This window comes from Pseudophryne corroboree, chromosome 9, assembly GCF_028390025.1.
Source record: "Pseudophryne corroboree isolate aPseCor3 chromosome 9, aPseCor3.hap2, whole genome shotgun sequence".
Classification (NCBI taxonomy): Eukaryota; Metazoa; Chordata; class Amphibia; order Anura; family Myobatrachidae; genus Pseudophryne; species Pseudophryne corroboree.
In genome coordinates, this window is record NC_086452.1 from 238,604,738 (window position 1) to 238,621,863 (window position 17,126).

Consider the following 17,126-nt stretch of genomic DNA (forward strand, 5'->3'; position numbering starts at 1 on the left):
TACATAATGCACTCACAGTAGTAGTAGCATCCTTATACATAATGCCCCCCAGTAGTAGTAGCATCCTTACCTGTAGTGCCCCCCCAGTAGTAGTAGCATCCTTATACGTAATGCCCCCCCAGTAGTAGTAGCATCCTTATACATAATGCACCCAGAGTAGTAGTAGCATCCTTATACGTAGTGCACCCCCAGTAGTAGACGCGTCCTTATATACGTAATGCCCCCCCCAGTAGTAGAAGCGTCCTTATACGTAGTGCACCCCCAGTAGTAGACGCGTCCTTATATACGTAATGCCCCCCCCAGTAGTAGAAGCGTCCTTATACGTAGTGCACCCCCAGTAGTAGAAGCGTCCTTGTACGTAATTCCCCCCTAGTAGTAGTAGCGTCCTTATACGTAATGCCCCCCCCACAGTACTAGTAGCGTCCTTATACGTAATGGCCCCCCCAGTAGTAGCATCTTTACATGTAATGCCCCCCCCCTGTAGTAGTAGCGTCCTTATGCATAATGCCCCCCCAGTAGTAGCATCCTTATACGTAATGCCCCTCTAGTAGTGGTAGCATTGTTATACGTAATGCCCCTCGAGTAATAGTAGCGTCCTTATATATAATGCCCCCAAGTAGTAGTAGCGTTCTTATACGTAATGCTCCCCCCAGCAGTAGTAGCGTCCTTATGCATAATGCCCCCCCAGTAGTAGCATCCTTATACGTAATGCCCCTCTAGTAGTGGTAGCATTGTTATACGTAATGCCCCTCGAGTAATAGTAGCGTCCTTATATATAATGCCCCCAAGTAGTAGTAGCGTTCTTATACGTAATGCTCCCCCCAGCAGTAGTAGCGTCCTTATACGTAGTGCACCCCCAGTAGTAAAAGCGTCCTTATACGTAATTCCCCATAATAGTAGTATCGTCCATATACGTAATGCCCCACAGTAGTAGTAGCGTCCTTATACATAATGCACCCCCAGTAGAAGCCTCCTTATATGCAATTCCCCCGTAGTACTAGTAGCGTCCTTATAAGTAATGCCCCCCCCAGCAGTAGTAGCGTTGTTACGCGTAATGCCCCCCCTGTAGTAGCGTCCTTATACGTAATGCACCCTCCCAGTAGTAGTAGCGTCCTTGCATGTAATGGCCTCCCCCAGTAGTAGCGTCATTATACGTAATGTCCCCCCCAGTACTAGCGTCCATAAAGTGCGCGTACGCAGACATACCTCACACACACAATTCACACATATATACACACACATACACACCCACCCACCATATACACACACACACACACACACACACCACTTACCTAAGCCAGTCTCCCTCTGTACTGCAGCCTGGTCAGTGTAGCTCCGCCCCTTCTGTCCCGTTTAGCCCCGCCCCCTTTCGGTCCGTTTAGCTCCGCCCCCTTCTGTCCCGTACTCAGCCGCTGTCACACGGGGAGGGGAGGCAGGAGGTTTTTGATTCTGCAGGCGCTGCTGCCAGTGACTGTCATACAGTGACAGACACAGCAGCAGCAGCAGCAGGGGGGACAGGACGGCGCAGCAGTGAAGGGATTCAGAGCAGGGAAAGCGCCTTTGTGTCCCAGCGCCTCCCAGCACTGCATCCCTTCGCTGAGCGGGTAGCGCCGGGCCTGTCCACATGCATACTTGGGGGGATAGGGTGTCATAGCACATATGTGCTCTGGCGCCGTGGCTACACGCTACACCTCTGGCGGCAGGGAAGGGAAACTTTCATCCGCTGCTGCTGTTAGAGGGACCAGAAGGTTCCTCTGTCTCCCTGCACTCTCCCCTGCTGATTGGTCAGCACGGCAGGACCCTCCCTCCAGCGGCTGCAGACAATAGCAGCTGCTGGGGAGTGTAAATTAACACTCACAAACCCCCCTGTGTACCTGGAGGCTGTCCCTACTTTCAAAATGAAAGCTGCGATGGTTGTGATGTTTCTGATGTTCCGATGGTCACAATGTTCCCGATCGATGTTTGGGAAAAAATAGTTAAAAATATATATACATTTTTTATTTTATTTTATTTGGTTTAACTAAAATCATATTGGATAGGGTTAAATTCATGTTCTTCACCTAATTCACTCATAAAAAACCCGACAATTTCGGAGCAGTTTTTTTGGGGGAAAATCATCAGTTAAGTGGTTAAAGGCACAAATTAAATTTCGTGGACACCTAGGGGGCTATTCAGAGATGAATGCAAATGGGCAAATTTCACTCAACTGCACATGCGCGATGGGTGCAATGCGTGTATGTGACCCATCACTATGCAATTGCATCCCGGAAGGTTGCAATCAGACGCCACAGAAATCACCAGGAAAACAGCGCTGATGCCAACTTCCCCCGAGATCAGTATATGCACAGTGCCAGTGGCCTCTTCCTTTTATAATCCACCCCTACTAAAAAGCGAGGCAGTGACACAATTTACAAAAAATGCTCATTCGTTTTTGCAGTTGTTCAAGACTGAAAAACATTTTTCCTTACATGTTTCTCTCTTTTAAAAAGCAGTGTTCTCAGGTTCTGTTTTTATTGCATGAAGTGCCGATATGAGACTACAAACATTATTTTTCTGTATTTTTAGATACCTGATTAGACCAGATCCACTGTCATATGTTCCAGCTAATGCATCAAGCCGGAAAAGCAGCTTTTGCAACACAACCGGCCAAGAATCAAGGGATGAGACGCAGCTTTGATATTCCATCAGATTCTGTGATTAAAGAACTGATTTGTAACTGTAACATCATTCAGCCACGAAAAAAATACATTTATTTCTAGGAGTTATAAGTCTAGACCTAATATTTACTATATACAGTAGATTGAACTAAATATCAGTTATTGTTAATGTCTGTAAGTTGTTGCATCAGTGTTGTTTCTATACTACTGTCACTTTCCACATAAGTGTAACATGTTGGTAAAGGTCTAGCACTTCAGTTTGAACATTTAGAATGAAATTGACTTTTTAGATATATACTGAAGATGTCTTGTTAAAAAAAAACCTGAATGTATTATCAGTGTCTTTTTGCTTCCTAATGTGAAAGTGTTTTGTGTTTCAGTCTTGAGATTTGAATGTTATTTTTTGACAGCTGTTGGTTGGAAAACAGCTCACACAGTACTGTACATCTTTTGGATAGCCTTTTCTACACATTATAGGCTGGCAATTGCATTCTTGGCAATTTACTGATAATCATTTGAGGGAAAACATTGCTAACTAAACATATTTTATGTTATGATGTTATATTTTGTTTATTAAGTTACCCCTACTTAAGCATACAGTAATCAAGATTTATAGGGAAAGTCACAATTTTTGAAGACTTATACTGTACTGTAGCTGATTTTTTATTTCCTGCTAATGTCCCTGATTTGTATCAAGTACTAGTTCCCTTGGTTTGTTTCTAGATCTAGCCTTTTGTGTCTGTTCTTATACTGTATGCTACTGAAATTACAATTTATTAAAGGCAAGTACTGAATGTCTGCATACAGTAGAGTGTTCTGTATGATAAACATCCTAGTGACATTTGGTGGACCCTTTCATTCTAAGTAAAGCATTCGTTACCTCTAATACCAATAAATAAAGACACAGAGACTTGAATTTGGCAGAAAAATTGCTAGCTATTTATTTGACCCTAACCATAGCAAACCTGTAAATGAAAACTTTGTTAAAATGCCGATTCAGCCGGCATATGGTGGCAGAAAAAAGAACGGCTCTATTAAACTGATGCTAACCTTAAAATACTAAAATCAAAACCATCCTAATTTAACTACAAACTATCAAAATGGTAATAGGTGCTAGCTCAACCCCCACAGTGACTACCCACCCTGATGGGTGCCCATACCGCTGCCTCCCGGTCGGGTGGTCGAGCGGTCAATAAGTCGATGGAGGTGAGTGCACCTAAACCACATCAAACTGTAAATCACTACAGCTTACCATACAACTACAAACTGCCGTTCTTTTCCGCCAATAAATAGCCAACGATAAAACCAGCCAACTATTCAATGCCAAGGCACTCCGTGCCAGAACCTCTACCAACAGGGCGGGAGAGCGGGAAGGCAATTTCACCAACAAGAGAGAAACAAAATGACCTATCCTTCCCTATATATACTAACCCTCCCCTTTTTCCAAAGGGCTGTACTTTCCTTCCAGCTAGGTCCAACCCTCACAAGATGTTTAACTCATTCCTTTCCTATGCTGTCAATTCTCTCTCCAACTGTCACACATCGGGGTCTTAGCCTCACTTGCCATGTTCAGTGGTACTGTCTCCCTGTGATCTATACAGTCTGGCTGCACTGAGAATTCTTCAAGCATTACATGTGTGCTATTTTAGTCATATGAATTGTATTAGGAAATTACAAAATAATAATAATAATATTTTATAACTTCACATTTTATAATTATCTTCTTTTAAACTATTTTGAAACCTGAGTAAAATACATACAGTGTTCATTGGCCACATAAAAAGGCTTAGGAATATGGGAATCTCCCCAACAAGGTTTAAAGAGTGTTGTTAGACACCTGTTTGAGGGCCAGTACAGACCTGTGTGAGTGGCAGAAGCTGTTTCATCATACTTACCAACTTCTCCAGGTTTCTCTAAGGAGAGGCAGGTGGCCGGAGATGTGGGTGGGTCTGGACTACTTGTGTCATTAGGCCCCACCCCTCACAGCAAAATACTGTGATTTGCAAATATTTGAATAGGGGATGGGCTGAAATTACACGATTTTCATGGAATAGCATCATTAGGCCCTGCCCACTCTGTACAGACTGCTGATTTACCATGGATTCAAGGAATTTATCTGCTCATTCTGCCCACTTAACTACAAAGTGGCCAGAATGTGGGAGGAATGCCAACACTTCTTGGGGTGATGGGGACTACCCGAAAAATCTGTTGTCTCCCGCAGGTTGCGGGAGAGTAGGCAAGTATGTATTTAGTGGTCTAGGTACAAATACAATATGCTAGCAGTGGTAGACAGGGAAGTTAAAGTGACCCTGGAAAAACTATTAAAGTGGTAAGATGTAGGTGGGATTAAAATACACTTTCCCAAGCAGTGTAATAGAAAAAAAAAAAAGAATCATATTTCCTCTGCCTATCTGTACTCAAACATTAGAGCATTCTAATGACCAAAAGACAATGTACTTTAAGGAAGTAATATTTTTGCTTGCATATGATTTAAAATATCCCACCAGCATCACTCTGAGAGCATTCACAGGGATGCAGGTATGTAGTCTATACAGTCACTATGTCACAGGTGACTACGTAGACTCCAGTACTGAGTAAAATATTACATATAGCATATTAACCGTGCAAGCATTTTAACTTAATACATGCTCCTAAAGCTGAATGTTTGACGTTTCAAAGCCCACACAATTAAAATGCCTTAAGTAACATTCTATCTGTGTTGGTCTCCCGGCACTGGCTTCTCTTGTCTACATGCAGATGTGTTCACTTACATCTTTGCTTTTTTACAAATTTGGCACAAAATGCAAAACACGGCTAAGCTGTTTTTTTACGAGTAGCAAGTGGATGAATTTTTACATTTTTGTTTGCCAGAATAGAATATGTATAAAGTAACATATTAAAGAAGCAAATTAAGAAAAATCACAAAGCATAGCTAAATCTCTGAGTCTATGGCATGCCATACATGGCAGGATATAGCAAAGATGTATGTGGACACATCTGGTCACTGTCAACACACTGGCTATGGACTTTCTGTATCTGGCGGATTTGCACTGCCCACAGGCATTGGAAGTGGGCCTCTCCGTGCATGCACAGTCAGATGCATGCTAGTATACAAAGGGATGGCTGAAACTAACACTTGCATGTTTGCGCCCCAGTGACTCTGCAAAAGTCACAGCTGCACATACATTACTACCCACCTCTAAATCATATCCATTTGTGTTTTTATCTATGAAATCGTTAGGTTTACTATATAACATAAGTCCACAGAACCAGGGCCGGATTTCACACTAGGCACGGGAGGCACTTGCCGAGGGGCGGCAACTCCTGGGGGTGGCACAGCAGGTTCAACCCCTGCATGATGTGGGGGGAAGCGCATCACAATCTGCCACACTTGAAGTCGCAACACCTCCCGCCACCACTGCCAAACACTGACCAGTCACCAGCGGCTGCTTCTGACCAACCAGCATCCCGCCTGCCAGCGCCTCCCACAACCATGCCTCCTAGCGGGTACAAGAAAGCAGTACCTATGCACAGCAGGTAAGCAGCTGCAGGTAATGGAGAGTCCGGGCTCAGGAACCGGAGAAGGGTCAAGGCCTCCTCTCATATGCTGCCAGATGACCGGGAGACCCCAAAGCATGACCTCTGGTCAGACAATATACCTGCTGCCTGGCAGCTTCTGGCTCACTAAGATTGTGCTGCTGAGGTTTATAGTGGCTATGAATTGTGAGTGTGAGCTGTGTATGCTGCGAGTGTGATCTGTATGTACTCTGTGAGTGTGAGCTGTGTGTACTATATATACTGTGAGTGTGAGAACATGATGTGAGCATGTACTGTGTGTGCTGCACATGCTGTATGTGTAGTGAACATTTGCTGTATATATACTACTGCAGGAAATTCAGCTATATATGTTGTGAGTGGGAGCTGTATTGCTGAATATACAGTGAGTGTGAGCTGTATATACTGTGAGCTGTATGTAGTTTGTGAGTGTGAGCTGTGTGTACTGTGTGAATATGTGCTGCATGTACTATGTGTGCTGTGCTTGCTGTATGTGGTGTGAGCATGTGCTTTGTGTGGTGTGAGGGTGTGCTATATATATAGTACTGTATGAGCATGAGCTATATATGCTGTGAGTGGAAGCTGCTATGCTGTATATACTGTTAGTGGGAGCTGCCATTCTGTGCTGAGGGGGGAAGGGGGTTGCCTACTGTCACCCCTGCCACCCCAGTCACCCACTATTTCCCTGTCACCCCTGTTTCAACAGTCACCCATTATCTCCCTGTCACCCACTGTCTCCCTGTCACCCCTGCTTCCATAGTCAACCACTATCTGTTGTCTCTGCCTCCACAGTATACCACTGTTTGTCACCCCTACCTCCACAGTCACACACTACCATTCACCATGCCTCCGCATTCACTCACTGTCTCCGTCACCCCAGCCTCCTCAGTCACCCATTACCTCCCTGTCACCCCTGACTCCACAGTCACCCACTATCTCCCTGTCAACCCTGCCTCCACAATCACCCACTATCTTCCTGTCAGCTCTGACTCCAGTTACTCAGTGGCGCACGCAAGGGGGGGGGGGGGGGGTTTCCAAGTACCTGGAAACCCCCCCTGAGCCGAACATTTCATTTTAGGGACAGAGACAGCTGTGACTCCGTCTCAATAAAAGCCGTGACCGCGTTCGCAATCGCGGAGCTGCAGTATCAGAGAGCTCCGTAGCTCTCTGCAAAGAGATAGTCTGTGGGGAGCAGATGATTGCACATACTCCACCACAGCAACTCCCTCCATCCTCATAGTGCCGCCCGCCTGCTCTCTAAGCCCCTGCCTGGTATATACTGTATAAATATGTAAGATTGAAGTTTGTGTGTGAATGTGTATGTATGTATGTATGTATGTTTGTGTACGTGATTGTGTATGTGTTTGCTTGTGAGTGTGTGTGGTGTGTGTATGTATGAATGTGTGTGTGTGCTGTGCGTAAAAAACAAAAAGGAAAACGAATGTGTGTGTGTGTATATATATATATATATATATATATATATATATATTGGACCCCTTCTGTCCTCCCTGTACACCTCTTCCCTGGGTGCGCTCATTAACTCCTTTGGCCTTCAATACCACCTCTATGCTGATAACACACAACTCTACCTCTCCTCTCCTGATCTGTCCCCCTCTGTCCTCTCTCAGATTTCCAGCTGCCTCTCCGCAATCTCCTCCTGTATGTCTGAGCGCTCTCTGAAGCTCAACATGGACAAAACTGAACACATCATCTTCCCCCCATCCAGAGCAACACCCCCAACCAATACCTCTATCATTGTTGACAACACCACCATCTCCCCCGTTCCACAACTCCACTGCTTGGATGTCACTCTTGACTCATCCCTCTCCTTTGCACCACACATCCAAGCTCTGGCACAATCCTGTCGTTTCCAGCTATGCAATTTTGCTCGTATCAAGCCATATCTCTCCCAGAGTGCAACTAAACTCATCATCCACTCACTGGTCATCTCACAACTTGACTACTGCAATGTTATCCTCACTGGCCTCGCTTTCTCCCATCTTGCTCCCCTCCAATCTATCCTAAACTCTGCAACTGAGCTTATCTTCCTCTCCCGCCGCACCACATCTGCCACTCCCCTTCGCCAAAATCTACACTGGCTCCCATTCCCCTACAGAATCCTCTTCAAACTCCTCACCCTCACATACAAGGTCATCTCTAATTCCACTGCTCCCTACATCTCCAACCTCCTCTCTCTTCATACTCCCTCCCACCCCCTATGGTTGACCAATGACCATCGCCTCTCCACCGCCCTGGTCACTGCTTCCCATGCTCGTGTTCAAGACTATGCCCGTGCTGCACCCCTTCAGTGGAACGCACTCCCCCACTCCATTAGACTCTCCCCGACCTTGCAAAGCTTTAAACGGGCACTAAAAACCCACCTATTCATCAAAGCATACCCTCCCAATGCATAACCCAGTCCTGAAGCCGCACCTCCACACCCCTGCCTCATGACGTGAACATCTCAGCTTTGCATACTGCCATCAGGCTAACTCCCGCTTACCTGCACCTCTTGCCATCAGTCCTGAAGCCGCCCCTCCCCACTAGATTGTTAGTTCTTCAGAGCAGGGCCCTCTTTCCTCTTGTTATCTAAGCCCTCATCTCGACACATTCCACTCGCAGCTCTCCCCTACTCAACGACCATCTTTACCCTGCTAGTAAAGGCTCATCTCCATCTATGGCCACCAGCCTCTAGTAGTACGATGATCACTCCCTCAATACTTACATCTTAGCTGTATTATGTCTTGAGAATGTGTGGTGATCTATGTTACCTGTACTCTATTTCTGTTATTTATTTACTGTAATGCTATGTTTTGTCTCCCTGTACTGTCCTTTGTACGAAGCTGCGAAACACATGCTGCCTCTGGTGTCCTGCTGTCTACAATACCTTGCTGGTGTCTTGACAAAGATCACTTGGATGTGATCGAAACGTTGACTTCATGATGTGGTAATAATAATTTGCCTCTGTTACTCACTATCTCCCTGTCACCCACTGTCTTCCTGTCACCCCTGCCTTCACAATCATCCAGTATCTTCCTTTTTTTTCAGGGGGGGGGGAGGCAAGAGTGGGGGATTGAATAATGTTGTGCCTGGGGGCAGACAAACTCCTAAATCCGCCTCTGCACAGAAGAGCTAGTATGCACAACAAGCACCTGCAATGTACATTGTATGTCAAATACATGAAAGGAACCAGTTTGCCTAGTTCTGTGGAGCAGCGCATAAGAAAATTTACCTTTGTTAACGATATTACTGAAATGACAAAGTGCTGGAGAGGGAATAGAACTAGGAGTGTTAGGAGCTTGTACATCCTTTTTTACTCCCCAAAACTACATTTCCATGTGCATTCCATTCAATAGGCCTAATTCAGACTGGATTGTAGCAGCATTTGTTAGCAGATGGCCAAAACCATAGGGGTCATTCCCAGTTGATCGCTCTCTGACGATTTTTGCAAGGCAGCGTATGGGCCGCAATGCGCCCACGCGACGTACGGGTACAAAGCTCTTTGTGGTTGTGCTCAGGTTCAGTTTTCAGTCGCACTGACGGCCGCAAGAAGATTGACAGAAAGGGGGTATTTCTGGTTTTCAACTGACCGTTTTCAGGGAGTGTTTGCAAAAATGCTGGCGTGTCTGAAAAAATGCAGGCGTGGCTGGGCGGGTGTATGACGTCAAATGCGGACACAAATAAGCTGAAGTGATCGCAAGTGCCGAGTAGGTTCAGAGCTACCCTGAAACTGCACAAACTGTTTTTGCAGAGCTCGGCTGCACAAGCGTTCGCATTTCTGCTAAGCTAAAATACACTACCCAGTGGGCGGCGGCATAGCGTTTGCATGGCTGCTAAAACTAGCTAGTGTGCGATCAACTCGGAATGACCCCCTATGTGCAGTGCAGGGGGCAGATATAATGTGCAGAGAGCGTTAGATTTGGGTGGGTTATATTGTTTCTGTGCTTGGTAAATACTGGCTGCTTTATTTTTACACTGCATTTTAGATTTCAGTCTTAACACACCCCACCCAAATCTAACTCTATCTGCACATGTTATATCTGCCCCCTCTGCAGTGCACATGCATACCTCCCAACAGGACCCTCTCCAGGAGGGACAGAATGCTCTGCTCCTTGACTTTCCTCTTAATTCAAGATTGCTATCACCTGAACTGAAACACCTTTCTTATCCTTTAATATGTTCAACCCAGGTGCCAGCAATCACGCATTAAGAGAAAAATCCAGTAGCAGAGCATTCTGTCCCTCCTTGAGAGGGTCATGTTGGGAGGTATGCACATGGGGGGTCATTCTGACCCGATCGCTCGCTGCAGTTGTTCGCAGCGCAGCGATCGGGTCGGGACTGCGCATGCACCAGCGCCACAGTGCACCGGCGCATGCTGGGCGGCCGAAGGCTTTCGTTCCCCAGCGATCGCCTCTGCCTTGGGGGCGCGGTCCAGCTAACCCAGGCATGGCTGGACCATGCAAGAGGGCCACAGTGGCTGAGTGACATCACACGCAGCCGCTGCGACCAGGGGCAGTGACGATTGTGTGCAATGCTCTTGAACTCGTGTGTGTGTGTGTGTGTGTGTGTGTGGGGGGGAGGGCGGACAGACATGCGCGGCGGGCAAGCCCAGTACTGGGCATCCCCCCACATGTATGGAAACATAAGTGTAGCTGTGCTAAATTTAGCACAGCTACGATCAACTCGGAATAACACACATGGTTTTGCACACTGTAGCTTACACATCCTGTCATTGTGTCAGACTAAAGACTGGAGTGTACAGTTTACAAACATTGTCCTCAAAAGGAGCTGCTCCCAGCAATATTGCGTGAGGACACACTTGCTCCCAGTGGGAAAATATGTGACACTCTATAAATGGGCCCCTAATATGTGGGCATCTTGGATGTATGGGTCTGCAGGGATTGTTCACTTTTATTGGTGGCCCCTTTGATTGTTTTCCTAGCACCTCAGTGGCTGACTAATTTGTACCCCGGAGAGGATTGGTGTCTCTCATTGATCTGGACTGCAGTGACGTCAGCAGACTCACGCACCGACTTGGTAGGCACTAGGACCCTGGAGCCTACCTGTCTGGGAAAAGAAGAAGCTGTGATTGGCTACAGCTGGGCGGGAGCATTGAAGCGGTGCGAGGAGGAGTGCTGAGGGGATTTGAAGAGAGGAGAGTCGCGTCTGAAGAGACCCGCCAGCCGCCGCTCAAGAGACCTGCTAGCCACTGCTGAAGATACCCGCCAGCTGCCGCTGAGAGGAGATGGAGCTGCCGCTGCAAGGGGAGAAGCAAGAGCTGGAGGACTGACAGCACTGCAGAGGAGAAGAGAGCTGTCGCCGCTGAGAGGAGATGCAGCCATCGCTGAGAGGGCAGCCGCTGGCAGGTGACGAGAGCCATTGCCACACGCCAATGATGAGGAGAGAGTTAGTGTGCTGAAGGTGAGCCGGAGTTGCCGCTGAGTTAAGCACGGGGAGGTGAGAGCTGCTGAAAGGGGAGCCGCTGTGAGGAGACCATGCATCTGCCATCTGCTGGGGAGAACTAAGCTGCCGCCCGCACGTAGATAGTTGCCAGCAACTCCTGTACTGCTGCATGCTAATCTGAGGGGGCAAGTGGGGAGTACAGTAAAGTGGGGTCACCCTGATATTCAGAGAAGAGATGGACATCAGGGAGGATAGCAGCATCCCAATCCTCCTCATCTTTCCTGTCAGTGTCAAGGACTGTCAGCCTCCATATTACTTACACCTCTCATTGCAAATACTGTATATTACAGCTCTAAGGGAATGAGAGAGGGAAAGTTGTTATTAATTCTGTGTCCTCAGCCTCTATAAAGGGAGAGACAGTGAACAATGAACAAGTTTTTCCTTAGATAGCACAGACTGACAAAAAGGCTAAAGTACCTCCTGTTGACAGGGATCAAGAGAGGCTGTATTTCTCCTGTCATCCTTCCATTTCCATCTGCTTGCTTTGCAAAGATATTGGCATATAATAATTCATTGTGTGCACTGTAACTAACGTCTGTTACCTGCGTGCCAAGGGATTCCTGTCAACCATTTCTGCATTCCCCTGTTTCATTTTACTCTCACTAATCCACTTACTTTGAACTGTAACCTTTTCTTATTACGCATAACTGACTTTGCTTGAGAGGAACTCTAAGTTTATATACAGTCTATGCTAAAGCTAATTATCTAACTAACTGGTTGCCATTGCAAGCATAACTGTTTATAGGGTATAACCTGTACTGAGGAGACTATCTTCCCTATTGCAGCAACCTTATTTAAAGCCAACCCTGAGTGTCAGAGACCTTTTAGCGTCACTGGGGATCAATGTTGGTAATTGGTCATTTAAATGTTAATCTCTATGGCTAATGTTTACTGTGTGCTGAATTTAATCCTTATACTGAAATTGTGAACATTGTTACCACCTTTATACTCTAAGTTTAAAGTTACAGCAGTGACCACTCTTCCTGATCCTGTATAATAAATTCTTTGTCACCGTCCAAATGTGTGGTGACCTGTGTTTGGGTCCGCTGGGGTTGGGGTTCCTTGTTCCTCTGCCTAGGGTTCCAGCAGCTGATCTGGCCTAAGAAGTGATCCCGGGTGAAGAATCCATCTACGACCACTGACACCTACACCTGCAACCACATTCCCCCTGATTGAAGCTGTTACAACTTGGTGTCCACAAACAGGATCCAGGATGTCGGAAGCACAGGAACTTCAGATGCCCACATCAACTGCAGCCAGAAGGAAGTTACCTGCCTCACCCAGTCAGTCACCATATGCTGCATCATCACCGGCTGCACCAATTATAATGCCCTATTATTTTGGGGCCCCATGGCTTCCCATATACTGAGGAGATTCTAGTAAAATGGGCACGAGTCCTTTTAAAGAATTCCGGGACAAATAAGATCGATGTTCAAGCTTTATCCCCATAATGAGGAGCAAAGAGTGAGGTAGTTATCGGACAACTCGAAGGGAAAGCATTTTGTGAAGTCAGATCTTGGTCGGATGAAGAACAGAAAATAGCCGAAGGTATCTTGGATAAGTTGGCTGGTATCTTTAATTTACAGACCATTACAGAATTAAAGGGTCACCTATATGCTCGGAAGCAGCAACCAAATGAGAATCTTCGGGAGTTTGCCCTAGGCCTACAAGAGCCAAGCGGACAATACAGGCCAGAGACCCTCGAGAAGCTGAACAGACAGAGGAGACTATGATTAATTTATTCATTGAAGGAGCAAGAGGAGAAGCAACAAAAGCATATTTGCGAATTTGGAGACGTCAGAACCCTCTCTGCACTTTCTCTGAGTTTAAGGAGTTTATGATGGACATCTTGGGTCTAAACCAAAACACAGATAAAGAATATGTAGCAGTATTGGGACCATCTGAGGGTGGAGTGCCTGGGGAGTCTCAACTACGCCCAATGGCTGTATCCTTTATCTATAAAGGAACCATCAGTCAGAAATCACAGGCTGGTCAAGATAAAATTGGAGCTCTCACCAGCATCGGTTGGCATCGGGACCAAGGTAGAAGAGGACGATCAAGATGGGAGGTGCCACGAGAATCGGGGCGGCACCCCACAGACCAATTTGATGATCAAGGAAGACCTATATGTAGGATATGTAATCAAAGCGGGCACATCAAACGGCAATGTTCTAATGGTCCTTTAAATGACTCGACCCGAGGCAAGGGACCGACCCTCGGGAGGAGATGTGTCAATAGGTCCATCAAAGCCAGGGTGGTGGCCTCAATATGTTAGCGAGTGTCCCCACCTGAAGGTCTGAATTAATGGGGTAGAAGTGTCCGCTCTTTTGGATACAGGCTCACAGGTGACGACGATCCATCTGGCAGAATTTTAGAAACACTGGGAAGAATCCGAGATAGTGAACCCACCAAACACCTGGTTACATCTATTGGCCAGTAATGGACAGCCAATCAAGTTCCGTGGCTATTGGGAAGCTAATCTTGCTATCGGCAAGGCTAACCTGGAAAGACAGGGGTGTTTGGTCACCACTATGTATAATAAATATATTCCCCCAGTCATCTTAGGGATAAACGTCATGAAGAATTGCCCGGATGAATTAGTGGAAGCTCTTAAACTGGAAATGTGGTCTGCTGCCCCGAAGGAGCGGAAGACGCTTCAGCAGATGGTCCAGTTGCTCGAGGGACACAAGAGGTTCACTAATGCAAGGGGAGAAGTCAGAAAGGCAAGGATAACCGATCGCCAGCAGCTTATCCTTAGACCCAATTCTGAGCACGTGGTGTGGTGCAAGGCATGGATTGGCACTGGGGGAAGAAATTATGAGGCAATACTAGAACCCTGTGACTTTGATGGATGGCAGCTGTTCGCAGTGGCCCAAACACTTGCTAAAGTAACAAGAGGAAGAGTACCCATCAGGATATTGAATCCCCACAGTTATCCAGTCCGATTGTTTTGGCATTGTCCTGTGACTAGTGTAGTCTTGGTCGACTTTCAAGACGTCATTGGTGAGGCTCTACCCAGGGTTTCGGAGGGAGCTGTGGCTGGCCAAACCAGTATGACCACTGGTGAGACTCCATGGTGGAGTGAAATCCAGATTGGCAATTCAGATACTCCAGAGAGTCAGCGAGAAGGTGTACTGCTGGTTTTGCGCAAGAATGACGAAGCCTTCAGTCAATATCCAGCAGATTTCGGAAAGGCTGAAAGAAGTCCAGCATCATATACCTACTGGAACCCATCCCCCAGTTAAGGAGAGATACAGGCCTCTACCCTGGCTATGTATCAACCGGTGAGGACCATGATTAATGAAATGAAGGAAGCCAGTGTAATCAGAGAAAGCCATAGTCCATGGGCAGCCCCATTGGTAACGGTTTGGAAGAAGGATGGCAGTGTCAGATTCTGCCTCAATTATAGAAAATTGAATGCTGCAACACACAAAGATGTCTATCCCCTACCCCAGATAGAAGAATCACTGACAGCATTAAATACAGCTCTGTATTTTCCAACTCTTGACCTGACAAGTGGATACTGGCAGATCCCAATGGCTCCAGAAGACCGGGAGAAGATGGCATTTACGACTCCTATGGGCCTGTTTGAATTCGACCGGATGCCGTTCGGGTTGTGAAATGCTCCTGCCACCTTCCAGCAGGTCATGGAGCACTGTTTGGGACACCAAAACTTCGAGATGCTCTTACTCTATCTGGATGATGTCATCATATTCTCAAAGTCCTATGACAAACACTTAGAACATCTGGAGGAGGTCTTCACCCAAATGACTAAATGCGGTCTAAAGTTAAAGCCATCTAAGTGCCACATATTAAAACCAAGTGTGCAGTACCTGGGTCACATAGTTAGCTCCAGAGGAGTGATGCCCGATCCCAAGAAGATACAGGTGGTGCAGGTCTGGCCTGTTCCCCGTACTGTTAAAGACGTTCGCAGTTTCATGGGATATTACAGCCACTTTATCCAGCATTTCGCAAATATGACCACACCGCTCCATTAATTACTTTGAGGCAAGTCAGGACAGGAGGGACGGAGTACTGCCCTGGTTGCATGGACAGAGGAGCAACAGAACGATCCTTGCCTAACCTGACTGTGAAAAGCCGTTTCAGGTGTACACTGATGCCAGCCATCGCGGATTGGGAGCTGTACTCTCTCAGCTGCAGGACGGTCATGAGATGGTTATAGCATATGCCAGCAGAGGTCTAAGGAAGACCGAAATAAACAATGAAAACTGCAGTACCTTCAAGCTGGAGCTCCTGGCCCTCATATGGACTGTCACTGAAAAATTTAAGAATTACCTGACCGCCACACCTTTTCGTGATCATTACAGACAACAATCCGCTGGCACACCTATCCTCTGCCTGCCTTGGAGCCTTGGAGCAAAGATGGATGGCACATTTGTGCTAATTTCAGATATACAGTGTCTTACTGGAGTGGTAAGGCAAATGGAAATGCTGATGCCTTGTCTCGCCTTCCAACTACTGACCTTGCAGAAGAGGAGCGAGATTGGACTAAAGACATCGAGATGCCCATGTTCTGACCTACGAGGAAACGGAAACAAGTCGTCAACTCAGACCCTGTCGCTGCCACTAGAGACCGTAGAACTGATCATTCTGTGATCAATCTTCCCGGTGTTGACTGGGCACAAATACAGAGAGCCAGCCCCGTGATACAACGCCTGATTGACCTTTTTTTGTCAAAAGAAACAGTATACCAAGTCCCAAAGAGCCAATGCAGACCCTAAATTGGTCTATTACGTCAGTGAGACTGAATTTGCCTCTGAGGTGACTTTGTCATCTGCACCACCCTTGATCCCGGTGCTCACTAGTCTATCTCTCGGATTGTAGTGCCCAGACAGCAGGCTAATCTGTTATTAACCGCTTACCATGACCAGTCGGGACACTTTGGCACCCAGAAGACAGAAGCAGTACTTAGACAGAGAATCTTCTGGATCGGCATGAGATCTGATGTCGATGAGTGGTGTCGGAATTGTGTGACATGCAGTCTAAAGAGACCAGCTGATTCTGCCCAAAAAGATCCTCTGCATCCAATTCAAAGCTCTCGACCACTAGAACTTGTTGCTCTGGACTATGTAAAACTTGAGCATAGCTCTGCTTGGTTCCAGTATGCCCTGACCATCACGGATCACTATAGCAAGTTCTTGGTGGTGGTACCGGCCCGTGACTTGACAGCGAAAACAACAGCTGAGCTGTTCCTTAAACACTTTGTCCATCTTTACGGTTATCCTGATCAAGTTTTGACCGACCAAGGTCCTGCATTCGAGTCCCAGTTATTCCAGGAACTTTGTTCTTTATATGGGTGTAAGAAGCTGCGAACTACCGCCTACCACCCGTAGGTAAATGGCTTATGCGAGAGAGCCAACCAAACTGTGATTGGGATGTTCCGGAGTCTATTGGCAGAGAGCCGTGCTCAGTGGCCTAATCTTTTATCCG

The 17,126-nt window shown here is 46.6% G+C and overlaps 1 protein-coding gene across 2 annotated transcripts in view; it reads left to right on the plus strand.

The window, feature by feature from the left end:
* Positions 1-3,684, plus strand: part of LOC134957937 (potassium channel subfamily T member 2) — a 1,656,739-nt gene extending 1,653,055 nt beyond the window's left edge. For both annotated transcript variants that reach the window (XM_063940188.1, XM_063940189.1), the window contains one exon: positions 2,566-3,684. In XM_063940188.1, the coding sequence (XP_063796258.1) occupies positions 2,566-2,677 (112 nt within the window). In that variant the 3' untranslated portion in view covers positions 2,678-3,684. The remainder of the gene's footprint in view (positions 1-2,565) is intronic.
* The last annotated feature ends 13,442 nt before the right edge of the window (positions 3,685-17,126 follow it).